Below are 27,537 nucleotides of genomic sequence, written 5' to 3'. Positions count from 1 at the left end.
GACACAGACTGCAGGGGGAGCCCAGTATCACACAGGATAGGATTAGATACACGGCTCAGCAGTCAGTATCACACAGGATAGGATTAGATACACAGCTCAGCAGTCAGTATCACAAAGAATAGTATTAGATACATGGCTCAGCAGTCAGTATCACACAGGATAGGATTAGATACACAGCACAGCAGTCAGTATCACACAGGATAGGATTAGATACACGGCTCAGCAGTCAGTATCACACAGGATAGGAATAGATACATGGCTCAGCAGTCAGTATCACACAGGATAGGAATAGATACATGGCTCAGCAGTCAGTATCACAAAGAATAGTATTAGATACATGGCTCAGCAGACAGTATCACACAGGATAGGATTAGATACATAGCTCAGCAGACAGTATCACACAGAATAGGATTAGATACACAGCTCAGCAGTCAGTATCACACAGGATAGGATTAGATACATGGCTCAGCAGTCAGTATCACACAGGATAGGATTAGATACACAGCTCAGCAGACAGTATCACACAGGATAGGATTAGATACACAGCTCAGCAGACAGTATCACACAGGAGAGGATTAGATACACGGCTCAGCAGTCAGTATCACACAGGATAGTATTAGATGCACGGTTTTTATGTGCAATATAATCATTATAATTTGTTATAACTAACCACAGTCGGTTACTATGCCCAGGCAACGCCGGGCTCTTCAGCTAGTTGTAAATAAATATGATGTTATGTTACACTGTTGTTAGAAAGGTGTACATTAGTTTTCTAGGCAGGGTACACAGTGAAAATATTACCATATACAATCAAAGTTGATCCTCCCTATAATCACTAAGTCTAGCTGTACTATCAGCAGCCGAGCTCCTGTTTAACCCATTAGATGCTGCAATCACTGATGACATCATTTAAAGGGTTGGGTTGCCAGAGCGTGCCGGCACCACGCCCTTTGGCCACAAGACACAATTGCATGGCACTGATGGGTTGACATGGCAGCCACAGGCATACGGGACACCCCAGTGGCTGCCCAGCTGCAAACGTTACTACAAAACTGAAACTCTGATTGATAGGCTTTTTCAACGTTTCATCGCACTTGGAATTTTTTCCCCCTTTTTTTAGTACATTACATGGAAAAATGGACGGAGACATTGTAAAGTACAACTATCCCGCAAGAAACAGCCTCGTACGGGTATAATGACTGGAAAAAGGGAAGGAAAAAACGAAAGCGTGAAAATGAACACTGGCTGTGGTGTGCAGGGGTTAATATCCAGTGGGCATGTGGCACTAATTGGGCATGGCGTGTCTGTATGGTCTTATAGGCACATTGCAGCCCCGGTGCAGTGTCTGAGCGCACACCAGGCAGTGTACTCGCTGTCTACCAATGACTGGCACTGTGTGCTACACTACTACTGCAGGACTACACTTCCCGGCAGGCTGCAGCGATGACGTCAGTAGGAAGGGCTTGGCCCCTCGCAGTTTCCGTACTGAAGCCGGTAGTACCAGGGTGCAGCGCGGCGTGGACGCTCTGGACAGGAGGGGATGAGGAGACCGGAGGGGCAACATGGGCAACATATTCGGCCGGAAGAGACGGAGCCGGGTCACTGAGCAGGACAAGGCCGTGCTGGTAATAACACACGGGTGAACTTCCTGCCCAGTGACTGACACGCCCTCTATTGGTATTACTCTCTGTGCCCCTGTACTGCCGGCTGTTACCTCTCCTGCGCCCTCCTCTGCCTTCCCATATTTCCGCTTCTTCCCCTGTTGCCCTCCCTCACTTCTTCCCCTGTTGCCCTCCCTCACTTCTTCCCCTGTTGCCCTCCCTCACTTCTTCCCCTGTTGCCCTCCCTCACTTCTTCCCCTGTTGCCTTCCCTTACGCCCGCTTCTTCCCCTGTTGCCCTCCCTCGCTTCTTCCCCTGTTGCCCTCCCTCACTTCTTCCCCTGTTGACTTCCCTTACTCCCGCTTCTTCCCCTGTTGCCTTCCCTTACGCCCGCTTCTTCCCCTGTTGCCTTCCCTTACGCCCGCTTCTTCCCCTGTTGCCTTCCCTTACGCCCGCTTCTTCCCCTGTTGCCTTCCCTTACGCCCGCTTCTTCCCCTGTTGCCTTCCCTTACGCCCGCTTCTTCTCCTGTTGCCTTCCCTTACGCCCGCTTCTTCCCCTGTTGCCTTCCCTTACGCCCGCTTCTTCCCCTGTTGCCTTCCCTTACGCCCGCTTCTTCCCCTGTTGCCTTCCCTTACGCCCGCTTCTTCCCCTGTTGCCTTCCCTTACGCCGCCTTCTTCCTCTGTTGCCTTCCCTTACGCCGCCTTCTTCCTCTGTTGCCTTCCCTTACGCCGCCTTCTTCCTCTGTTGCCTTCCCTTACGCCAGCTACTTTCTCCGTTGCCTTCCCTTGGGCCCGCTTCTTTCTCCGTTGCCTTCCCTTGGGCCCGCTTCTTTCTCCGTTGCCTTCCCTTGGGCCCGCTTCTTTCTCCGTTGCCTTCCCTTGGGCCCGCTTCTTTCTCCGTTGCCTTCCCTTGGGCCCGCTTCTTTCTCCGTTGCCTTCCCTTGGGCCCGCTTCTTTCTCCGTTGCCTTCCCTTGGGCCCGCTTCTTTCTCCGTTGCCTTCCCTTGGGCCCGCTTCTTTCTCCGTTGCCTTCCCTTGGGCCCGCTTCTTTCTCCGTTGCCTTCCCTTGGGCCCGCTTCTTTCTCCGTTGCCTTCCCTTGGGCCCGCTTCTTTCTCCGTTGCCTTCCCTTGGGCCCGCTTCTTTCTCCGTTGCCTTCCCTTGGGCCCGCTTCCTCCCCGGTTGCCCTCCCTTGGGCCCGCTTCCTCCCCGGTTGCCCTCCCTTGGGCCCGCTTCCTCCCCGGTTGCCCTCCCTTGGGCCCGCTTCCTCCCCGGTTGCCCTCCCTTGGGCCCGCTTCCTCCCCGGTTGCCCTCCCTTGGGCCCGCTTCCTCCCCGGTTGCCCTCCCTTGGGCCCGCTTCCTCCACTGTTGGATCAGTAATGTATGTACACAGTGACTGCACCAGCAGAATAGTGAGTGCAGCTCTGGAGTATAATACAGGATGTAACTCAGGATAAGTAATGTAATGTATGTACACAGTAACTGTACCAGCAGAATAGTGAGTACAGCTCTGGGGTATAATACAGGATGTAACTCAGGATCAGTACAGGATAAGTAATGTAATGTATGTACACAGTAACTGTCCCAGCAGAATAGTGAGTACAGCTCTGGGGTATAATACATGATGTAACTCAGGATCAGTACAGGATAAGTAATGTATGTACGCAGTGACTCCGCCAGCAGAATAGTGAGTGTAGCTCTGGAGTATAATACAGGGTGTAACTCAGGATCAGTACAGAATAAGTAATGTAATGTATGTACACAGTGACTGCACCAGCAGAATAGTGAGTGCAGCTCTGGGGTATAATACAGGATATAACTCAGGATCAGTACAGGATAAGTAATGTTTGTACACAGTGACTGCACCAGCAGAATAGTGAGTGCAGCTCTGGAGTATAAGGCTGCTTTCACACATCCGGCTTTTTGAATCCGGCACGATGCGGCGAAATTTGGAACAACCGGATCCGGTATTGTCGCCGCACCGTGCCAGATGGGTATGTGGCGCATCCGTTTTTTGCCGGATACGGCAAAAAGTAGCCGTCCGGCGTCTGCAAAAAACGTTCGCGGCAACGTTTTTTTTGACAGCGCCGGACTGGTTTTTCTCAGAGCGCATGCGCGGAGACTGAGTCTCGCGCTGCTCTTTTAAATGTGGGCGCCACCGTATCCGGCCACACAGGCATCCGGTGTCTCCGGCACATACCGGATCCGCCCCTACGGCTTTTCGCCGCACGGCGCTGGAGACACAAAGCCGGATGTGTGAAAGAAGCCTAATACAGGTCGGTATAATGTCAAACGTCTGTACCGTGTTATAATAGTTGAACGTAGTGTCTCCGTTAATGACTCTGCTCACAGATCCAACAGCCAGGAGTCGGGATTACTGTAATCCCCTTGTCTGGAAGCTCAGTGCTCAGGTAGATGTGACCCAGATTATGAGCCTTCCTGTAAGCACCTCCATTAATCTTCTGTCTCTGTGGATCATTGTATATAGTGCGGAGCTCATGACTTTATCAAGGAGAACAATAGATAAGAGCAATTCTCTGTTCCCATTTATGGATAGAAATCCTTTGCAGAATTCCATGCGTGAATAAGATCAAGAATCTGCTTCCCTTTCCTTTTTTTTTTTTTTTTTTTATTGCAGCAACTGAAGCAGCAGAGAGACAAGCTGAAGCAGTACCAGAAGAAGATCACCTTACAGCTGCAGCGAGAGCGGGAGGTGGCCAAACAGCTGCTGCACGATGGCAAGAAAGAGTAGGTTCTGTCAGTGCTGCACTATGGCCGCTCCCTGCGACTGTACATGTTAGCGGTGCACTACCCAAGAAAATTACTGTTAATTTAGATACACACGGAGGCTGTTGTTTCCCGCTCACACTGTGCAGTTAGTTTGATGCATTTATGGGAGACAGACTTTGTTTAAAGCAGGGGTCTCCAACCGCCGGTCTGCTGCCCAGCACCGGGCCGCTGCAGTGCCCTTGCCGGTCCGCGGACACAAGGGGAGCCAGGGGCGGTCAGTGGCGTAGCGGGGGCTGGGGCGGCGCGCAGCAATTCTTAGACTGCCCTCATGTGTAGCGGCAGCCAGGGAGCGATCAAAGCAGCTCCGCTGCCTGCAAGAAGGAATAGCAGGAGCGGAGCTGCAAGGACCCGTCCAGCTTCCTGCCCGCGCTTCCTGTCTGACACAGAGAGGAGCGCGCCGCTGCTGTGTCAGAGCGAGGAAGCGTGGGCGATGCTGCGGACAGGTGAGAGGAGAGAGGTGGTGTGTGTATATATAATATGTGTGTATGTATGTCTGTCTGTCTGTCTGTCTGTGTGTGTATATATAATGTGTGTGTACATGTATGTATGTGTGTTTGTCTGTGTTTGTGTAGGTGGAGCCTGGCGCTGGAGGAGATGGGGACATGGAGAGAAGGCCATGATGCCTGGGGTGATGGGAGAAGGCCATGAGGGGGTAATGGGAGAAGGCCATGATGGGGGTGATGGAGAAGGGAGTGATGGGGTGAAGGCAATGATGGGGTGATGGAGCACTCATTCAAAACCTATGGTGAGTTGAGTCACATTATAAATGTTATCATTTAATTATAAGTATGCACTGCTACACTACAACCGTGTCCATAGCCCCGCCCCCTTATGATCAAAGCCCCGCCCCTGCCACACCTCCATCCCCGCCCTGCCGGGCCATGGAAGAATGGTCTTGCTTGAAACCGGACCACTGGTTTAAAGGATTTCTGCAGTAGCTCTCGACACAAAAGTAGGACATGAGTATGGTAGCTGTCAGACGGTGGCCTCCATGTGATCAGATAGAGGAGAGCTGCTGCACATGGATGTCCAGATCAGGAAAAGCCCTTTAATTGTTGTGTAATTAAAACTTTTTTTTTTATTTTTGCATAATTTTCAATATCACTGTTTGCTGCAAGTGAAAAGTGATATATTTTATTTTTACAGGATGAAAACTCCCTTCATAGAGGTGGATACAAGTGTAGGCAGTGTCAATGACCGCAAACACATATCTTGATAACTATCCAGAATTAATAGACAGAGTATGTTAGAAAGTTATTCAGTCACATTTTGTGCTTTATCCTGTAGAAAAGCCAAATTGCTACTAAAGAAGAAGCGATATCAAGAGCAGCTGCTGGAGAAGACGGATAATCAGATCAGTAACCTGGAGAAAATGGTAAGTCTGATTGTCCAACCTCGATGCCTTTGTATCTGTTTGGGATGCAAGATCTTGCGGTCTTAGGCTATGTGCACACGTAGTTTTTTGGTGTGCGGATTTTGGAGAGAAAACCGCAGGTAAATCCGCAGGACAAAAGTCCTGCGGTTTATCTGCGGTTTTGCCCTGTGGTTTTACACCTCATAATGGATGAGGTGTAAAACTGCAGCGTTTCTGCACCAAACAATTGACATGCTGCGGATTGTAAACTGCAGCAAAACCGCGTGGAAAAATCCGCAGCATGTGCACAGCGTTTTTTAATTTCCATAGGAAATAAAGGTACTGTACAACGCAGCAGAATCTGCTGCGGACCCGCAGCTGCAGAAACGCTGCGGAACCGCAGCAGAATCCGCACCGTGTGCACATACCCTTAAGGGCCTGTCACACTAAGCGATATCGCTATAACGTCACTGTTTTTTGTGACGTTATAGCGATATTGCTAGCGATATCGCTATGTCTGATACTTACCTCCGACCGCTCCCCCGCTGGTTATAGCTGATCGTGCGAGAACGTCCTGGACCGGTTCTCGTTGTCAGCTTCCTGCTGTGGAGACGAGTGCCGCGTGGGCGGGAGGACGTCAGGATCGCCTCGTCTGACAGGTAAGTAGCGACCCCTGCGATGTCGCTGGTGAGATCTGCCTGTGTGGCAGCTCACTAGCGACCACTTAGCAATGCACCAGCGATCCTGATCGCGTCATATCGCTGGTCGGGATCGCTGGTGCATCGCTAAGTGTGACTGTACCTTTATAGTGTGGCCCTAGTGTTTGTTCTGTCGCTTATTTTATCCTGACAGCAGTTTGTTTGCACAATTTGGCGACCTGAGAAAAGTAATTGTGATGCAAATGCACCAACAGCTATAAAATCAATACTACTGATAGGTGAAGTGAATAACTGAGCATGGCAGCTATGTTAGAAAGGTGTCAGAACGCACCACAGAGCATAACAGATACGATAGAAAGGTATCAGGACACACAGAGCACCGCAGCCAAGATACAATTCTTTCAGGACACATACAGCATCGCAGCGCGGCACGCAAAAAATAAGCAGTCACCCAGCTATGGGTCTTGGAAAATGGCGCAATTTTTAATTTTTTATTTTTTTTTTATTTTTTTTTTTTAACAACTTTGGATTTTTATTTCCACCACTTAAATAAAGAACCTAGACATGTTTGGTGTCTATGAACTCTTAATGACCTGGAGAATCATAATGGCATTTGGTGAACATAGTAAAAAAAAAAAAAAAAAAACCGTTGTGGAATTGCACTTTTTTGGCAATTTCGCTGCACTTGGAATTTTTTTCCCATTTTTCCGTACACGATATGGTAAAACTAATGATGTCCTTCAAAAGTACAACTCGTCCTGCAAAAAACAAACCCTCACATGGCCATATTGACGGAAAAATAAAAAAGTTATGGCTCTGGAAAGAAGTAGAGGGGAAAAAGAGAAACGCAAAAACTAAAAAGGGCTTCGTCTCAAAGGGGTTAAAAAAAAGTGTAAAAACCATCCCACCATGACAAGGTGTACCCCAATCTTGATGATCCTATCTCTAAACTAAAACCTCTCTATGTGCCAACTAACCGCAATAGATAAGAGCAGAGCATGACCCGGGCCTGACTGCTTAAACACCTGCCCGTGGAAAGCTAAATAGACAAGATTCACAGCCCAAAAAGGTGGAACCACAGCACTGCAATATGTTGATGAACCGTCACACTGTGGTCATTAACAAACCTAACCTAAAATAAAAACAAAATGAGAAAATACCCTGGAGTAAGGGTACCGTTACACCTAGCAATGCACCAGCGATATGACGCGGTCAGGATTGCTGGTGAATCGCTAGGTGGTCGCTAGTGAGCTGTCACACAGGCAGATCTCACTAGCGACATCGCTGGGGTCGGGGATCGCTACTTACCTGTCAGACGCGGCGATCCTGCGTCCTCCCGCCCGCCTCCACGCGTCGCAGGAAGTGGCCGACGAGGAATGGTCCAGCAGCTTCTCGCGCTATCAGCGATAACCAGCGGGGGAGCCGGTCGGAGGTAAGTATCACATGCAGAGATATCGCTAGCAATATCGCTGCAACGTCACAAAATTGGTGACTTTATAGCGATATTGCTAGCGATATCGCAGTGTGTAACGGGGGCTTAAGTAAATAGTACTTCGTACATACTGGGGCATTAGAGAGAGGGCCATCCAGATTGGGGTACACCTTGTTGCTGTGGGATGGCTTTTACACTTTTTTTTTTTTTCTTTTTCAAAACTGTGTCAACGAAGTACCCTATGTTATTTACTTGTACAATTACTATTTATTTACTTACTGCAGGGCATTTGATCATTTTCTTTTAAGTTCTGCCCATTCATGACCACGATGTGATTGTACATTTGTACATTGCACTTACACCAACAGGTGGCCGTTGCATTTCTTTGGTTTTGATAGAAAGGTACTACAAAAGAGAAAAAAGTATAGACCACTCAACTTTAATGTAAGGTACAGGTGCACAAATAACTTATAGCACTAGGATGCAACATGAGAGATGAACAGGCCACTGCTGGCAGTGAGATGGGCCAGTGCACTGATGGACACTTCGGGCATGTGGATATGTACCATCTACCTAAACATTGTACAGACCGCCCCAATGGCAGCCGGATTATGCGTCTGGTCCTGTCAATGGTATAATGGCCAGTCAGGAACGGTGAGGACTTGGCTCCAGATTCCCAGATCTCAATCTGATCGATCATATCCGGAGGTCACACCTCTCAATGTCCAGGACTATAGCACCAGCTGCCAGATGCCGCTGGACACCTCAGATTTCTGGTGCAGTCTTCATTGTTGTAGAGTATTGCGGCTTTAGTAATACTGATGATCACTTGTCTGAATGTGGGAAGATCTGGAAGGGTTGGAGGAGGGATCCCATTTCCCTCACTCCTGAAATCATTTTTTTTTCCTTAGTGCAAATGTTTGTTTTTTTTCGGTAGGTGGAAGACATAGAATTTGCACAGATCGAGATGAAAGTGATTGAAGGTTTGAAGATCGGTAATGACTGCCTGAAGAAGATGCATGAGGTGGGTCTGTTGTTGAGATTCGGTGCCAATTCTGTCCCTGTTGTTTGGAGAGAACTTGTGTATATTTTATTTATTTGCACTAGGTTATGTCCATCGAAGAAGTGGAGAGGATTATGGATGAAACCCAGGAAGGAATAGAATACCAACGGGTAAGTGTAAAGCATCCTTGTACATGTCGTGATGGGGACATGGCGCTCTGTAAGGCTTAATCTATGATTGGAGACCCAGCATGAACTCTGCTTCTCTGTCTGCAGCAAATTGATGAACTACTAGCAGGAAGCCTGACGACAGAGGACGAGGAGGCCATTCTGGAGGAGCTGGAGGCCATCACTCAGGTACGCTGGGTTCTGATTTTACATTATTTGGCAGGTGAGAGTAGCATTTATGGGCAGAAGTTACATAACAATTTTCCTTTCTGTAAACCTTCCTGCACCCACCCCAAGTAAAGCCCCAGATATAGCTGTGTGCATTTAGCTTCAACTTTACTCTGGGTCATCCAAAACTTCTCACATTTGCATTAAGGAAAGAGGCGACGACCACTTAACTAACAGGCGGCTGCTGATACCATGTTGGCAGTCCCTCTCACCTCAAAATGCTGCATTGACTATTTGTGAGGGTAAATTCAGCCAAACTACAGTTAAGGTACTGTCACACTTAGCGATGTACCAGCGATATGACGCGGTCAGGATCGCTGGTACATCGCTAAGTGGTCGCTAGTGAGCTGCCACACAGGCAGATCTCACCAGCGACATCGCTGGGGACGGGGGTCGCTACTTACCTGTCGCACTAGGCGATCCTGCGTCCTCCCACCCGGCTCCACGCTCGTCTCTCCACAGGAAGCTGACGACGAGAAACAGTCCTGGACGTTCTCGCGCTATCAGCGATAACCAGCGAGGGAGCGGGTCGTAGGTAAGTATCAGACACAGCGATGTCGCTAGCAATATCGCTATAACGTCACAAGTTATAGCAATATTGCTAGCGATATCGCTTAGTGTGACAGTACCTTTAGGTCCATATATATTTTGACAGAGACAACATTTTTCTAATTTTGGTTGTAGACGTTACCACAATGAATTTTAAACAAAACAATTGAGATGCAGTTGAAGTTCAGACTTTCAGCTTTCATTTGAGGGTATCCACATTAAAATTGGATGAAGGGTTTAGGAGTTTCAGCTCCTTAACATGTGCCACCCTGTTTTTAAAGGGACCAAAAGTAATTGGACAGATTAAATAATAGTAAATGTTCATTTCTAGTACTTGGTCGAAAACCCTTTGTTGGAAATGACTGCCTGAAGTCTTGCACACTGTAGCGCCAAACCATGCCAACATGAAAAATGAATTGCGTTACTGCATTAGAAGTATGAAAAATTGAGAAAGTTTAGCGCATAAAATGGCCACGTTATGTGTACCTGGAAGCCACGTTAAGGCATTTCTCGTTTTCCAGGTCCCTATTCTATGCCAATCCTCACTAAGACTGTAGTCTCCATCTGAATGGGAACCTATGAAAAATCCTCTGTCAGGACTGAAGTCTATATCTCTGTGGAGGGGAATTGGCCCTGGTTTGATTAAAAACGCCTGCAGCTATCAGGTGGAGTGCTCAGTCAGAGGATGGAGACTACAGTCTTAGTGAGGATTGGCATAGAATAGGAACCTGGAAAACGAGAAATGCCTTTTAACGTGGCTTCCAGGTACACATAACTTGGCCATTTTATGCGCTAAACTTTCTCAATTTTTCATACTTCTAATGCAGTAATGCAATTAATTTTTCATGTTTGCATGGTTTGGCGCTACAGTGTGCTTCCTTTTTTGCTTGAATGTATAGGAGTTGGTGACTCTTGGTTAAGCACCTGTTCACACTATGCTTATGCTTGGATGTGACGGTCAGTTTTTGAAATTTGCCTGAAGTCTTGAACTCATGGACCTCACCAGACGTTGTTTCCTCCTTTTTGATGCTCTGCCAGGCCTTCACTGCGGTGGTTTTCAGTTGCTGTTTGTGGGCCTTTCTGTCTGAAGTTTAGTCTTTAACAAGTGAAATGCATGCTCAATTGGGTTGAGATCAGGTGACTGACTTAGCCATTCAAGAATATTCCACTTCTTTGCTTTAATAAACTCCTGGGTTGCTTTGGCTTTATGTTTTGGGTCATTGTCCATCTGTAGTATGAAACGACGACCAATCAGTTTGGCTGCATTTGGCTGGATCTGAGCACACAGTATGGCTCTGAATACCTCAGAATTCATTCGGCTGCTTCTGTCCTGTGTCACATCATCAATAAACACTAGTGATCCAGTGCCACTGGCAGCCATGCATGCCCAAGCCATCACACTGCCTCTGCTGTGTTTTACAGATTATGTGGTAAGCTTTGGATCATGAGCTGTACAACGCCTTTGCCATACTTTTCTCTTTCCATCATTCTGGTAGAGGTTGATCTTGGTTTCATCTGTCCAAAGAATGTTCTTCCAGAACTGTGCTGGGTTTTTTTAGATGTTTTTTTAGCAAAGTCCAGTCTAGCCTTTTGATTCTTGATGCTTATGAGTGGCTTGCACCGTGCAGTGAACCCTCTGTATTTACTTTCATGCAGTCTTCTCTTTATGGTAGATTTGGATATTGATGCGCCTACCTCCTGGAGAGTGTTGTTCACTTGGTTGGCTGTTGTGAAGGGGTTTCTCTTCACCATGGAGATTATTCTGCGATCATCCACCACTGTTGTCTTCCGTGGGCGCCCAGGTCTTTTTGCATTGATGAGTTCACCAGTGCTTTCTTTCTTTCTCAGGATGTACCAAACTGTAGATTTTGCCACTCCTAATGTTGTAGTAGTTTTTCAGATGGGTTTTTTCTGTTTTTGCAGCTTAAGGATGGCGTGTTTCATCTGCATGGAGAGCTCCTTTGACCGTTGTTCCCTTCACAGCAAAACCTTCCAAATGCAAGCACCACACCTCAAATCAACTCCAGGCCTTTTATCTGCTTAATTGAGAATGACATAACAAAGGGATTGCCCACACATGTCCATGAAATAGCTTTGGAGTCAATTGTCCAATTACTTTTGGTCTCTTTAAAAACAGGGTGGCACATGTTAAGGAGCTGAAACTCCTAAACCCTTCATCCAATTTTAATGTGGATACCCTCAAATGAAAGCTGAAAGTCTGAACTTCAACTGCATCTCAATTGTTTTGTTTAAAATTTGTTGTGGTAATCTCTAGAACCAAAATTAGAAAAATGTTGCCTCTGTCCAAATATATATGGACCTAACTGTATTCTTCTTGCATGTCATGAATACAAGTGAGAAGATGCAATCGTTACTAAAGACCCAATTGTGTTGAGCTTATGGATTAGAGGCAGGTAAAGGGTAAATCCAATGGTCTCTTAGGTCGTCGATACAAATTTTAGTAAAACCTGTGACCTCATAATGAAAGGTGCCTATAGGGAATGTCACAACCCTTTAGCACTACCCAGAGATTTCCAGTACTGGAAATCTGACACCACATGCAAAGCAATGGCCGCATCTTGAATATGGAAATCAGTGGCAGCCAGAGATCAGAGGATTTTCCTCTTAAAGAAGTTATCCACTACTTGTACAACTTCTCATACCCCAATCAGCGCTGGCATCCCTGTCCCCGCCTCCTGTCGAATTGAGCAGGAAGAGGAAGTCTGAGATCAACTGCAGCCCGGACATCCTCTTCATGTCCCGATGCGGGGACAGTGACACCAGCGCTGACTGTTTGCCGGCATGACGTGTCGTAACAACTGCTCTCTAGCCCCGGGGCCGTGAATGGCGACACCATGGGGAAAGACTCCGGAACAGGAGGTGAGTATAGGCTTTTTTTATTTTGTGGGGCCAAACATTTTGATCAAGACAACCCTTTTAACTGACTGAAGACTCAGCTCCAGCTGTTTGGTGCTAAAGTCTCAGAAAATATCTCGGGGTCCAATAAATATTAGATAACTGCAGATCTCATAGAAATAGCAGCATCTGCCATCTTATTATCCAATGTCTGTGGTCTGTATGTCAACGGTCTGGGTGTATGTTGGTACTTCACTACTCACAGATTGAGGCAAACCCAGTGGTGTGGGTGCACTTTGTAAATGAGCAGCCTGAAACACGTTGTGTGATGGCGCCATGTGTTATGCTAGATTGTAATAAGTGTTTCACATCTCCTTCTTCCTTACAGGAAGACCTGGAACTCCCAGAAGCTCCCATGGAGAAGCTCCCCGCCGATACCACTCCAGGTAGCTCTTTGTTGATACCTCTGCTTCCTGCCGAGGGGGGGAGCATACATCTGTAATGTGGCGGCTGATGCAGCATGACAGGACTTTTTTTTTTTTTTTTCTCCTAAGTGATTCATACGGTATGAGGTCAGACTCATGTGGAAGTGCAAAAAAGTCATAGTGCATACTGTGTGCATGAGGGTTTAGGTTTATGTGGGACTTTTTGAATTTTAGCTGTTCAAAGAGGTTGTCCACTACTAGACTTCTCCTTTTCAGTAGCCCCAATGTGCTTGATAAAATTAAAGAGGAAAAAAAAAAAGCGTACTTACCTCCTGAACCGGTTCTGCTCCTCTGAGCACTGTGTTCCCTATTGATCTTGTGACGTTATGTCACTGGAGCACTGCGGCCTATTGACATTCTCTGATGGACTGCAGCCTTCACAGATCTGTTAGAGGAAACGTCTGCCCTGATGGACAGTTAAGTCTGCAGCCAATCAGTGTTAGCTGGTAGTCTGCAGTGCTCTCGTGACATAATGTCATGAGATCATCAGGGAACCCTGCGCTCAGAGGTTGGAGTGATGCCAGTCCAATTTTGTTTGTTTTTGTTTTTTTTAAATCCTACACATTTTTTACATTCAAAAGGTTTCATGAAATGTGTACTGTTTGGCCTAGTTGCATAATAAGTTAACTGAGAAATCCATTATTGACCCTCTTGTTACGCTAGAGTGTGTAACTTTTTCTGAGCTCCTTTTTTATCTCATGACCTCTAGCAAATGTCCTCGGATAAGGCGTTATCCGAGCATACTCGTGTGCTAACCGAGTGCTTTCTGCGTACTCAATAAATATGTTTGAGTCCCTGTGACTGCATATCTCGTGGCTGTTAGACAGCGGTAACACATGCAGGGATTGGATGAATACCATCAGTCTGATTAGTGTATGTTTGTTTTTTTGTTTTTTTTAAGGGCAGCAATCACACCAAAACTACAGTCTTGTGAACTTGGCCATACATTGACTCGCAGTCTGCAATTGGAAACTGACTTTTCTCCTTTTGCATTCTTTCACCAGAGAAACAAGTCATCAAGAACAAACCCCAACCACAGCTGGTGGCCGCGTCCTAACCTCGTGCCCACTTCGTGCAGTTGGAAAGTTTGTATGTTTGCTTTTTTTTTTTTCTTGTACCCCCAGAGGGAGCCCCATGCTTGAATGCTCTGCCCACTATTCCTACAGGGAGGGAAAAGGGTGCATCTAGCTCCTTGTGAAATGTGACAAACTGCATCGCCCTCTCTGGTTTACATTAGGGTGGCCTCTTCCAGCCTTCGGGGGGTGGTAAATCTGCCCTTTGGACAGCCTTTCCAACAGCGGGAGACATACTAGTCGCTCATGAACTCTTTACTAAACAGTGGGATTTCAGTATCGCACAGCCTGTGTTGTCTGTTGTAGATGATTTAATGAGAGATGATCCATGGTGGCGCAGTCGTGCCCCCTCCAATCGTTTGCTGTTTTTACATTGTATAATGTATGGGCATCAGTGGCTTTAATTACTGCAGACTGGACAATTCGAGAACTGCCACCTATGTATTATCTGGGTCCTACCAAGGACCACAGGTACCCTTCTACACTGACGACGCCAGGAGCCCTGTGTCCAGATCTTGAACTTGCTTCCATTTTTATTATGGTGGAAGGTAACCAGTACTTCGACATGATGGATTTTCATCATTGTGCATGCGCGGTTCAGATTTTTTTTTTTTTTTTTTTTTTTTTGGTTGTATACTCAATTTGCTATAATGAAGATTCAGAATAAAAGCACTAAAAAGTACACGAGCACTGAAAAAAAAGAAATACAAAATGGTTATATTTAATCGGTTCCAGACGTCTTGTCCACCTTGTGGTCATGTGATCAACGCTTTCCTCACCAGGATTCATCAAGGTGCAGACCTCATTATATTGGAGTGCCTTAAAACAGCATATCTGGAGATATACAGGCTGATGCATGCACTCCGGTCACTGCTTGAGGTGTTCAATGACAGCAAGCGGAGGTCTTGAATAGGGAGAGGAATTTAAACAGCAAGTATATTGCAGAAGGGACTGCTCAGCTTGGGACTGGGGAGAGTCCTGAAGTTTGGTGTGGTGCTGCGATGCATTTTTCTGTGGCCCAAATGCACTTCTTACAAGGGCCCAGTAGCATTTAGCTGCCCCGTGTGTACATGATGGCTGAGAGTTAATGAAAATTTTAGAATTGCCAACATTCCCATGAATTTTACAACAAAAGAGGTTACTTCTGGATTAGAAAAACATGGCTGATGTCGTCCAAAAAACGCTGCCACCCTTGTCTACAAGTTGTCTGATATTTGTATCTCGGCTCTTTTTAAAGTGAGTGAGGTTGAGCTGCAATATCGGACACATCCTGCGGTTAAGGGTGGCGCTGTAGAGATAAAAAGCAATTATGTTTTCTAATACTATACACCACTTTAAGTACTAAGGCCAATATTCTCTGTTTCACATGTCACAGCCCTAGGAGATTGCTCTATAGTGTTATTTGCAATCTATGACAGGGGAGGCTCCTAATATATCAGAATGGAAACCTCATCACCCAGATATATATTTATCCCCTGCACAGAAGGGACCGCTCCTGCTGCCGCCCAGTCACAGTAGGGGTGTGATGTTGGCCATTGCGATTTAATGATAATTTTGAAGATTGAAGTTTTTATGATTTTCAATTTTGTGTTTTTAAAAATCCTAATAAAATGTATAAAGCACCAAAAGTCGTGGTCGTGAAGTATGAGCGCCAGCAGTGGGCTGGGGTCCTTAGAGGAAAGTGAAGAAGCCCCCATGGGTATATGCTGTACTCTTAGGTGCTAACCAAGATCAACGCAGTGTAAGAGTTTTGCCGGATCTGGACAATGACTTTATGGCATTCAATAAAGCTATGTCTGTAGTCATCGTCTTTCGCCATGTTCACCTCACATATTATCCACTCATCAGTGGCTCCTTTGAACACTTGAAAAAATAGGATTTGGACATTAACGCTGATACAATCATTAACTGTAAAGGGGTTGTCCAGGCTTGGGGCTCGAGTGTGCAGTCAGTCTGTGACTGCATTGTGCTGTTCTGCTAATTCTGGAATATATGTTCCAGGATTGTTATTTCATGAGGAATACAAGTACTTACTAAAACAGACATGTTAGGAGAAGGTGACAGGACCTCTTTAAGACTTAAAGTGACCTGTTGGATTGGCTTGTGCTCTGCTCGTATAATGGCTGGATGCGGAGCAATGACAATTCCGAGATGTGAGTGCGCTGGGCTGTAGCTTCGCTGCCTGCTGTACTCCCACGTAGTGCGAGCGTGGGATGATCTCCTTGACTCAGCTGCATCTCACCCCTCACATTGTGATTCACATGCACACAGGGGCATTTCACCCACCTCCCACTGAGTAGGATGCTGAGAGAATCAGACCCTCATTCCCTCCAGCTTTTCCTCTAGTCTCATCGATTCAACAAAGAATCTTCTGCATTGTCAGAAATATTCTCTCCCCCCTTTCTAGGTAAGCACTTGATCAATGGTGACAATAGCGGTACATAATTCCCCAGCTTCATCATCCACAGTGCACACAATGGTGGCAGTACCCAGCTTCCCCACCAGGGGCCAGAGCTGACCTTTATAGCTGTGCTGCTTGCCGTACACCTGCACAGTATGAACATGGTGCAGAGCTGGGTGTTGCATTGTCACCAGCTTATGTAATAATGTGGGTTGGTCGGCCATACTATTACCCGTCCATGATATGATTCGCAGCTCTCCTGTTATGCTGATCGTGCCTCAACACCTTAAGATCCAAGCATTTTACAATAAAATTGGTTATGTTCTGGCAGAAACCTTAGGCTGAGTTCACATTACATTAGCCCCCTATGTTCAGTGACTCTATTGGGACTTGCGTTCAGACTTCCACAAAATGTGATTGGGGCGTATGCGCTGATGGGGCCATTGACTGTAATGATGCAGACGGAGTCAGTGTGCTCTGAAGTGCATCATTTTCAGCTATATATGCCTAGTTGAGGTTGGCAGAAAGACACAGTCGACTACGTCCTGCTGCCTGCCCCCTATAGGCCTATATGGGTGAAAATGATGCACGACAGCATACGGGGACTCCGTCAGCACGTACGTCGTTCACTTGTTAAAGAGAGTGTACAACCTCCGTCTCATGTTTTGGTTCAAGACTGAGTCCTAAAGTGGAATGATAAACTTTTACAGTCCTAAAAGGGTTACAGGCAAGCAGCTTCTTGGAGAACCTGGACTTTTACATAAGCTGATCGTTGGGGAGCGAGAGTTCTAATAGTTATCGTTAAAGGAGTACTGTCATCATTCTCCTAAAATCAATGCCTGACAGCGTCCCAGCTGTAGAGACTGTGGCAACTAGGAATTAGTGACTGGCGGAAACAGGACTCTCAACGATGGGCACCAATCGAGCATGTGTGAATGTATGATATGTCCTAGTGATGTGCCATATAGGTGTAGTATAGGAATACCTCTTTATTTATCATCTATATATCTGCAGGGGAGACTACATTATTTCCTGCACCAGTGTAGAAATGGCGTCACACTCTGTCCGCTGTCTCTGCATGAGCGAGGTCTTCAATCTGCTGCTGTTTAACAGCTGCAAATCTAAAAAGGTGTATAATGGGTCTACGTGTGCCATGGACCCATTATAACCTGTGGGTCAGTGCTTATGGTCAATTTTCCATGAAATCTGATGGTCTGCGTGGAAAAATATTGCAGCATGCAATGTAAAGGCAGCTCCAGCACCAGCCTGCAGTGAGGACACGGAGCCGGACACATCGGCAGCTTGCCCTGTTTTTACATACGGAAACCCAGCCCAGCTCTTAGCATGTTATTTGTAGTTTTCAACAACAGAAAGGCATGTTTCCTTCCATCTCTGTCATCTGTGACACCTGCCGCTGTCAGATAAGTGTCACTATAGGTGTTGCCACACCAATCTGCCCTCCACTGTGCCAACCACACGTTGAGCTTTTCCAATAATGGTCCAAGGTCATAATAATACTTGAGGCCTTCACCACCCGGGCAACCATTCAAACTTGGTTTTGTCTTTTTTAGGAAGTGACACAGGGATGTGGTCCCTGCAGGTGCTGTAATATTAGCAAACAGGAAAGTGTTAACGTGCTAAAGCCTTGGAAAATGGTGTGGGGGCAGAAGGACCTCCTGTGGGTGACTGGAAGTGTGCTGGTGTCAAGCAGTACCTGGAAAGGGAGCTCATTTATATGTCTGCGATAAGCCCACCTCCCTCTTCCCTATGTTTACATTTGTATCCCTCTTTAAGTATCTCGCCATAAAAAAGCGTTTGCTGGGAAATTCCCATATAGCTCCCATCCTCTGGGACCCCCAACGATCCTGCGAAAGAAGAGTTTGTAGCGCTGAATCTGCACTGCATCTCCTCCCACAGTGGCACTCCCAGCATAGCAGCAAAGGAGGGGGCTAGAGAGACCCCCATTCACATTATTGGAGCTGCAAAACAGTTTCCTTACATATCGAGTGGTTGAGACGCCACTGTGCAGGGAGAAAGTAAAAAGGGATTTAGATCTTCCTTCATTCTCAGGATCGTGAGATCACAAAGATCAGATAACCATCGATCAAAAACTGATGTTATGATGGCACCTGGTTTAATTCCTATATATTTTACCTTTCTCCTAATTATCTGCAAATCTCCCAGATTTAGAACATGCTTCAAAAAATATATGCAAAATTTTGGACATTAATCACACCCTCCAGGAACACCCTCAAAATAACCATCTTTGGATGTGGTTTTGTGTAGCCCTACCTCATTTGATGAAAAATCACATGTGTCCCACCACTCCTGTAGGCAGTTAATGGAGCGGTAGTGAGCATGTGCGACCATCACTCCTACAGCTAGTGAATGGAGTGGTAGTGAGCATGTGCAACCACCACTCCTATAGCCAGTGAATGGAACGATAATGAGCATGTGTGATCACCACTCCTATGAGCAGAATGGAGTGGTAGTGAGCATGTGCAACCACCACTCCTATAGCCAGTGAATGGAACGATAATGAGCATGTGTGATCACCACTCCTATGAGCAGAATGGAGTGGTAGTGAGCATGTGCAACCACCACTTCTATAAGCAGTGAATGAAACCGTAGTAAGCACGTGCAACCACCACTCCTTTAGACAGAGAATGGAGCAGTGGTCGCACATGCTTACTACTGCTCCATTCACACACAACTCTGGGACCCCTGGTCTGCTGATGGGGGTCCCATCAGTCACACCTCCATGATTGTATATGGAACTTATCCTCCAGATTGGTAATCTGTTTTTGTTTTTGTTTTTTATGTTTTTTTATATATAAGACAACCCCTTTAATTCAGATTCATGAACAGAATTCCAGAAATGCAATGAAGATGGGCACTTACTAGGGCAGGCCAGTAGCACATGATATATGTACTAATTAAATATTCTGGATTATCAAAGTCATACAGAAATATATATATAAATATAATTACACTTCATCCATAATCTGCCATTCGTTCAGAATGAACATTATATTGCAAGTCTTGCACTACAAAGAATGTCTTCATTATTTGCATTTTTGGATTATCAGATGATGCTTTTCCTATCCCTACGGCTGTCATTTCCCTGTGAGCATTACTACTGTCATAACCGCCCCGGCACATTGTGCAGAGCAATTATTATTATGTCTTGACCTCTTTTCCCAACTGCCATCAGACTTACTTGCTGTGTGTTTTAGAAAATCCCTTCATCAGCAATTTTCTTGCTCATGCAGAACATTACCAGTAATGAGCGAGCCGTCGAGGAAAGCAGTGAGTCTCAAGGTATTATTACTTATTACTAACTGCAGAAATGTGGAAGAACCCTTCATGGTGTGATACTCCAGCAGCGGGTCAATGGGAGTGGCTGCTTTAAGGGTAGCTGCCTATATAAAAAGGACAGGGCTACATATCAGATCCCGAACCTAATCCTGTATATTGCGACACCCCCCCCGATATTAATATTTGCCACAAATTTCAACTATATATGCGCCCTCAGGAGATAGACATGCGCCCTAGAAAGAAACAGAGCCGCACATGCGCAGCCACATCTTGAGCACAGTTCAGGGAACTGTTTCCAAGATACAGGGGTTGAACAAAATAATGGAAACACCTAACATTTTGGCATCATAATCTTCGAACATGTTATAAACATGCAAACCGTGACATATGGTAATGTTCTGTAGCTGATTATTTGTGTTGTGATATGTGTATGTAAATTAACTGTTTGTTTTGCAGAATTGTAAGCACATTGATGAGAACCTGATACCGATGGCAGACCTCTCGGCTTTTCAAAGAGGCCAAATTGTCGGTGCTGGTATGGCAGGCGCTAGTGTAACGGAAAGTGCCCGAATGCTTGGCGTGTTAAGAGGTACTGGCTCCAAAGTAATGACTGCGTTTGAAAGAGAAGGAAAAACGTCCGCAGCAAAGCACAGGTCCGACCGAAAGTCGAAGTTGACTGAGAGAGACCGTCGGACTCTAAAGCGAATTGTGAGAGAGGATCGCAAGACCACGGCTCCAAAAATCACTGCTGAGCTCAATGAACACCTGCAGAACCCAGTTTCCACGAAAACTGTTCGTCGGGAGCTGCACAAATTTGGATTCCATGGAAGAGTTGCAATTCAAAAACCGCTGCTCGCAATGACAAATGTTTCCAAGCGTTTAGAGTGGTGTAGAGACCTCCAGAATTGGTCCCTCGAGCAGTGGAAACGTGATATTCTCAGAAGAATCATTGTTTACCCTATTTCTGACCTGCGGCCGAGTGTACGTTTGGAGACAGCCGAAAGAAGCATTCCATCCAGACTGCCTTCTCCCAACCGTAAAGCATGGTGGAGGTTCTGTGATGATCTGGGGTGCTATTTTGTGGAGATCCGCCAGGCCAATGATATCCCTTCATCGAAGAATTAACAGCCGAGATTGTTTAGGCATTTTGGGCGACCAAGTGCATCCTATGGTTCAAGCACTGTTCCCGGAGGGGAACGCCATCTTTCAGGATGATAATGCACCAATTCATACAGCTAGAATCGTTAAAGCATGGCACGAGGAACATTGCAATGAAGTTGAGCATCTCATCTGGCCCCCACAATCGCCAGACCACAACATTATTGAGCATTTATGGTCGATTTTAGAGATTCAAGTTAGACGTCGATTTCCGCCGCCATCATCGCTCAAAGAACTGGAGGGTGTTTTAACTAAAGAATGGGCTACAATTCCTTTGGAAATAATGCACACCTTGTATGAATCCATACCTCGGAGAATTGAGGCTGTAATCGTCGCAAAAGGTGGACCTACACCATATTAAATTAACTTTTGTTGATGTTTCCATTATTTTGTCTAACCCCTGTAGATGCGATGCTGGTCTCTGTGATGGGATCTGCATATCCTTTAAATATGACGTTAACCATTTCACCCCCTCCGCCTGTTTTCACCTTCCCGACCAGGCCAAATTTTACAATTCTGACCAATGTCACTTTATGAGGTTATAACTCTGGAACGCTTCAACGGATCCCGCCGATTCTGAGATTTTTTTTTTTCTTGACATATTGTACTTCATGACAGTGGCAAAATTTGTATGATGACTTGCGTTTATTTGTTAAAAACTCGGAAATTTGGTGAAAATTTAGCAGTTTTCACATTTTTAGCTTTCACGCCCTTAAACCAGAGAGTTATGTTACACAAAATAGTTAATAAGTAACATGTCTACTTTACATCAGCACAATTTTTGAAACATTTTTTTTTGTTAGGAAGTTAGAAGGGTTAAAAGTTGACCAGTGATTTATCATTTTTACAATAAAATTTACAAAACTGTTTTTTTAGGGACCACATTACACTTGAAGTGACTTTGAGGGGTCTAAATGACAGAAAATACCCAAAAGTGACACCATTCTAAAAAAAATGCACCCCTCTAAGTACTCAAAACCACATTCAATAAGTTTATTAACTCTTCATGTGCTTCACAGGAATCCATTGAATGTAGAAGAAAAAAAATAACATTTAACCTTTTTTCACCAAATTTTTACTTCAGACCCTTTTTTTATTTTTCCTTATTTTCACAAGGGTAACAGGAGAAAAGGGACCTCAAAAATGGTTGTACAATTTCTCCTGAACACGCCAATAACCCCATATGGGGGGAGAATCAATACTTGCTCGTACAGCAGGAGGTTGGAAGGGAAGGAGCACAGCTTCACTTTTTGAATGCAAAATTGTCTGGAATTGAGAGCGCCTAGACATTGGAAACCCCTCACAAGTGGCCCCATTTTGGAAAGAGAACCCCCTCAAGGAACTTATCTAGATTTGTGTCCAGCACCTTGAATCTCCAGGTGTTTCACAAAAATTTATAACTGTGAGCAGTGAAAATAAAAAATCTATTTTTTTTTTTCACAAAAATGTTCTTTTAGCCCCAAATTTGTTATTTTTACAAGAGAAAATGGACCACAGATATTGTTGTACAATGTCTCCTGAGCACGCTGATACCCCATATATAGGGTAAAACTACTGTTTGGGCACACGGCAGGGCTAGGAAGGGAAGGATCCCCGTTTGACTTTTAGAATGCAAAATTGGCTGGAATCATTAGCGGATGCCATGTCACGTTTGGCAACCCCTTGATGTGCCTAAACAGTGGAAACCCCCACAAGCGACTCCATTTTGGAAAATAGACCCCACAAGGAATGTATCAAGAGATGTGGTGAGCACCTTGAACCCCCGGGTGCTTCACAGAAGTTTATAACATAAAGCCCCAATTTTTTAATTTTCACAAGGGTAATAAGAGGAATCACACGATACAGTTTCGTGTGCTATTTCTCCTGAGTACATCAATACTCCATATGTGGTCAAAAACTACTTTTGAGGCACAGTGCAAAGCTCAGAAGGGAAGGAGCACCATATTCAAGTTCAGATTTTACTTGAATGGTTTGAGGGTGCCATGTCACATTTGCAGAGCCCTTGAGGTGTCAGAACAGCAGAAACGCACCATAAATAACATTCTTTTACAAACTGCACCACCTCTCAATGAATTCATCTAGGGGTGCAGTGAACATATTGACACATATGCCTCACAGAAATTTATACCATTGGGTGGTGCCAGAACAGCAGAACACCTCACGGTACATCATGGCACCGTTCATTTTGAAAATCAGATGTCGCAGAGATGGATTATGATGTGGGACAGGTGAGGGGATATGGTTGTTTATTATTTGTTTTTTTACAAGGAACATGGGCTTCAATGGATTAGGCATATGGTGAGTATAATTTTTTTTATTTTTAAATAAATGTGTAAAATGGTGTGCAGTTTTATTTCAAATAAAGGATTTTATTCTTGCTGTGTTTATTTCAATACTTACTATGTCTTATAGACACCTCTCCATTACTAACCCCTGGGCTTGATGTCACTTGACAATACAAAGGTGACATCAACCCTATTACTCCAATTGACACTGCCACAGGGCATGTGGGAAGAGCGAGGCTAAAGAGGTACTGTCACACTTAGCGATGTACCAGCGATCCCGACCAGCGATATGACGCTGTCAGGATCGCTGGTACATCGCTACGTGGTCGCTAGTGAGCTGCCACACAGGCAGATCTCACCAGCGCCATCGCTGGGGATGGGGGTCGCTACTTACCTGTCACACTAGGCGATCCTGACGTCCTCCCGCCCGGCTCCACGCTCGTCTCTCCACAGGAAGCGCCGCAGGAAGCTGACGACGAGAAACAGTCCTGGACGTTCTCGCGCGATCAGTGATAACCAGCGGGGGAGCGGGTCGTAGGTAAGTATCAGACATAGCGATATCGCTAGCAATATGGCTATAACGTCACAAATTATAGCGATATTGCTAGCGATATCGCTTAGTGTGACAGTACCTTTAATGCGCCAATTCTGGGGAGGCTTAGGGCTGATGTTGGGTAACCTGAGACAGGGGAAATATCTCTCCTGATGAAAATAAGTGCTTTTTCTTTGCAAAAAAAAATTTTGCATCAACATTTTGAGAATTATAATTTCTCACAAATTTCTGCTTTTTGTGGGACGTGTTGTCATTTTTATTTGTACCATTTTCAGGTACATCACATTTTTTGATTGCTTTCTATTCCCATTTTTGGGAGGCAGAATGAACAAAAAACAGCAATTCTGTTTTTTTTTGGAGGGGGTGCTTTAAATGCCGTTCCGTATGAAGTAAAAATTGATAATACAGTTTTACTCTTAACCCCTTAATGACCAGATATATTTTTGGTTTTGCATTTTCATTTTTTGCTCCTCTTCTTCCCAGAGCAATAACGTTTATTTTTTGATCAAAATGGCCACGTGAGGGCTTGTTTTTTGCAGGATGAAAAATTGCACCATTTTCTGATACCCATAGCGTCTCCATTTTTCGTAATCTCGGTTTGGGTGAGGGCTTATTTTTTGTGCGTCAAGCTGATGTTTTTAATGATACCATTTTGGTGCAGATATGTTCTTTTTAATGCAATATCACACTGACCAAAACACGTAATTCTGGCGTTTTTACTTTTTTTCTCGCTACGCTGTTTAACGATCAGGTTAATCTTTTTTTTTTTTTTTTTTTATTGCTAGATTGGGCGATTCTGAACGTGGCGATGCCAAATATGTGTAAGTTTGATTTTTTTTATTTTGAATGGGGCGAAAGGGGGGTGATTTGAACTTTTTGTATTTTTAATTTTTTTTTTAATATTTTTAAAAAACTTTTTTTTTTTTTACTTTTGGCATGCTTCAATAGTCTCCATGGGAGACTAGAAGCTATCATAACCCACCGGGTGGCGCTCATAGCAATCCGGCACTGACAACCATTGAGGTCTCTAGGAGACCTCTGGTTGTCTTGCCAACCCATTGGTGACCCGCGATCATGTGACGTGGTCACCGATGGGCAGATTTACGGCATGAATGCCGGAAGTGCATGTTAAATGCCGCTGTCAGACTTTGACAGCGGTATTTAATGGGTTAACCCCTTCATGACCAAGCCTATTTTGACCTTAATGACCAGGCCATTTTTTGCAATTCTGACCAGTGTCCATTTATGAGGTAATAACTCAGGAACGCATCCTAGCAATTCCGAGATTGTTTTTTCGTGACATATTGGGCTTGATGTTAGTGGTAAATTTAGGTCGATAATTTTTGTTTTTCTTTGTGAAAAAAATGGAAATTTGGCAACATTTTTGAAAATTTCCCAATTTTCAAATTTTGAATTTTTATTCTGTTAAACCAGAGTTATGTGACACAAAATAGTTAGTAAATAACACTGGGGAAAAATTTCTGTTGAGTTAGGTTTATGAGCTGATTTATACTAAAATTGGCATGCTGATTCCAAAAATGTACTCAGTTTTTTTCTATCACGTCAAGTTTTTCCTCCTCAACTTACCTGCCATAGAAGCACAATTGCACTGATTTCTGTAATAAGACTTGTTATCTGAGTACAATTCGACTCATATAGAGCTACGTGGCAACTTGTAAGAGTAGTCACAACTGAGACAGTGTGGCGAGAGGTGTGTACAGCTCCCAATACGTCATAATTATCAATATCTTTACACAAAAAATGTATCATAGTAGGAATAAATAGGATTTGTGATAGCTTTTCTCTTTACATTGGGCGCTTAGTTGTAATTTATATATCTTTTATGATTTTTTTTCTTTGTTAGTTTTCAAAGCTTGTAACTTTCCATCTCAGTGTTTTATTTACTTATGTACATATTTCCTTTGTTTCAGATCATGTCTGCTCCTTCTTCCTCTCGTCGTAAATGCTTAAACAACCCTGACTCCTTCTGCTATATTTGAGGTGTTTTCACCATTTCAGTTCAAAGGGCAAACATCCGTGCATTTGTCAAACAAGCATATTTTGCATATTTTAAAGTAAAACTCGGTGATCAAGATAAGCCATGGGCCCCTCACATAGTGTGCAAGCAGTGTGTCAAGAGTTTACGGATGTGGACCAAAGGAACACGTGAAAAGTTGGCATTTGGTATCCCCATGGTGTGGAGAGAGCAAAAAAGTCATTCCACAGACTGTTACTTCTGTTTAGTGAAAACATCAGGATTTAACAGGAAAAATAAAAGTAAAATAGAATATCCAAATCTACCGTCAGCTATCAGACCAATGCCTCATTCAGCTGAAATTCCAGTGCCAGTTTTCGAACAGCTACCATCTCTAGAAGTTCTGAGTGATGTTGACGAACACAGTGACATCAATGATGCAGAATTTGAAAGTCACAAGGATTCAGTTCGTAAGGGATTTGATCAGCACGAGTTAAATGATTTAGCACGTGAATTGGGCTTATCAAAAAAAGCGTCAGAATTACTAGCATCAAGGTTGAATTAGAAACAGTTACTTGAACAAGGAGCGAAGGTATCATACTTTCGTACTAGAGAAAGTACATTTTTGCAGTACTTTCGGTGTGACAGCGGTTTTGTGTTTTGCCATAATATTCCTGGTTTACTACAAGAATTAGGGCTTTCAATGTACAATCCAAATGAATGGCGACTGTTTATTGATAGCTCAAAGCGGAGTCTTAAGTGTGTCCTTCTACACAATGGCAATTTATTTGGTGCAGTCCCTATTGGGCATTCTGTCTCTCTTCGTGAAGAACATGGAGATGTAAAGAGAGTTATTGAGTTATTGAAATATGACACACAATTGGATCATCTGTGTTGACCTTAAAATGGTTTGCTTCCTTCTTGGTCAGCAACGTGGGTACACAAAGTATCCCGGCTTTCTCTGTATGTGGGATAGCAGAGCTCGAGAAAAGCATTGGGTTGAGTCGAATTGGCCTCCAAGATCTGGTCTTAAACCTGGAGATCCTAACATTCTACATCAGCCACTTGTTGACAGGAAGAATAACTATTCCCACCTCTGCACATAAAACTAGGTCTCATGAAGCAATTTGTAAAAGCATTGCCAACTGACGGCGACTGTTTTAAGTACATCATGTTGGCACTTCCTGGACTGTCCATTGAAAAAATCAAGGCTGGTGTGTTTGATGGTCCACAAATTCGACAGCTCATCAAAGATGAACATTTCACCGGGACTATGTCAGATCTTGAGAAGAATGCTTGGTTATCATTCAAAGACGTCGTCAAGAACTTTCTTGGAAATACACGTGCAAGTAATTACAAAGAAATTGTTCAGAAACTATTGGAGAGCTACAAAGCGCTTGGTTGCAACATGAGTATTAAACTACTTTTTCTGCATTGCCATCTTGCCAACTTTCCGGAAAATCTTGGTGCTGTTAGCGATGAGCAAGGTGAACGATTTCACCAAGATTTGAAGGTTATGGAAGACCGTTACCAGGGTAGATGGGATGTACATATGATGGCTGACTATTGCTGGAGCATCAAACGTGATTGTCCTCAAGTTAAACACTCCAGAAAAAGCTATAAATGTACATTTTTACCTTAAATACTTGCATA

At 44.6% G+C, this 27,537-nt stretch overlaps 1 protein-coding gene across 3 annotated transcripts; it reads left to right on the top strand.

Annotated features, from left to right (window-relative positions):
- The first annotated feature begins 1,468 nt into the window (after positions 1 to 1,468).
- Positions 1,469 to 27,317, top strand: CHMP6 (charged multivesicular body protein 6). 3 transcript variants are annotated; one of them, XM_073554719.1, is made up of 9 exons: positions 2,888 to 3,010; positions 4,237 to 4,346; positions 5,676 to 5,763; positions 8,771 to 8,857; positions 8,941 to 9,006; positions 9,112 to 9,192; positions 13,025 to 13,082; positions 14,126 to 14,210; positions 25,841 to 27,317. In XM_073554719.1, the coding sequence occupies exons 1-8, from the start codon at positions 2,978 to 2,980 to the stop codon at positions 14,176 to 14,178; spliced, it is 576 nt and encodes a 191-aa protein (XP_073410820.1). In that variant the 5' UTR covers positions 2,888 to 2,977; the 3' UTR covers positions 14,179 to 14,210; positions 25,841 to 27,317. The 3 variants fall into 3 exon arrangements, with proteins under 3 accessions (XP_073410821.1, XP_073410820.1, XP_073410819.1); XM_073554720.1 differs by lacking the exons at positions 2,888 to 3,010; positions 25,841 to 27,317 and adding an exon at positions 1,469 to 1,625 and having other exon boundaries at positions 14,126 to 15,822; XM_073554718.1 differs by lacking the exon at positions 25,841 to 27,317 and having other exon boundaries at positions 2,891 to 3,010; positions 14,126 to 15,822.
- Positions 27,318 to 27,537: the final 220 nt, after the last annotated feature.

This window comes from Dendrobates tinctorius, unplaced genomic scaffold, assembly GCF_039654945.1.
Source record: "Dendrobates tinctorius isolate UK_male_01 unplaced genomic scaffold, ASM3965494v1 ptg000212l, whole genome shotgun sequence".
NCBI classification, from domain to species: Eukaryota; Metazoa; Chordata; class Amphibia; order Anura; family Dendrobatidae; genus Dendrobates; species Dendrobates tinctorius.
Note: the sequence above shows the minus strand (reverse complement) of the source record. Positions and strands in the feature narration are given on the sequence as shown.

What these genes read in the sequence shown, in the direction of transcription:
- CHMP6 (XM_073554720.1), top strand. Translation starts at nt 1,563, where the DNA reads ATGGGCAACATATTCGGCCGGAAGAGACGGAGCCGGGTCACTGAGCAG. An exon ending in AGCAGGACAAGGCCGTGCTG is followed by an intron (nt 1,626 to 4,236) that starts GTAATAACACAC and finishes TTTTTATTGCAG; the next exon opens with CAACTGAAGCAGCAGAGAGA. An exon ending in AGCTGGAGGCCATCACTCAG is followed by an intron (nt 9,193 to 13,024) that starts GTACGCTGGGTT and finishes TCTTCCTTACAG; the next exon opens with GAAGACCTGGAACTCCCAGA.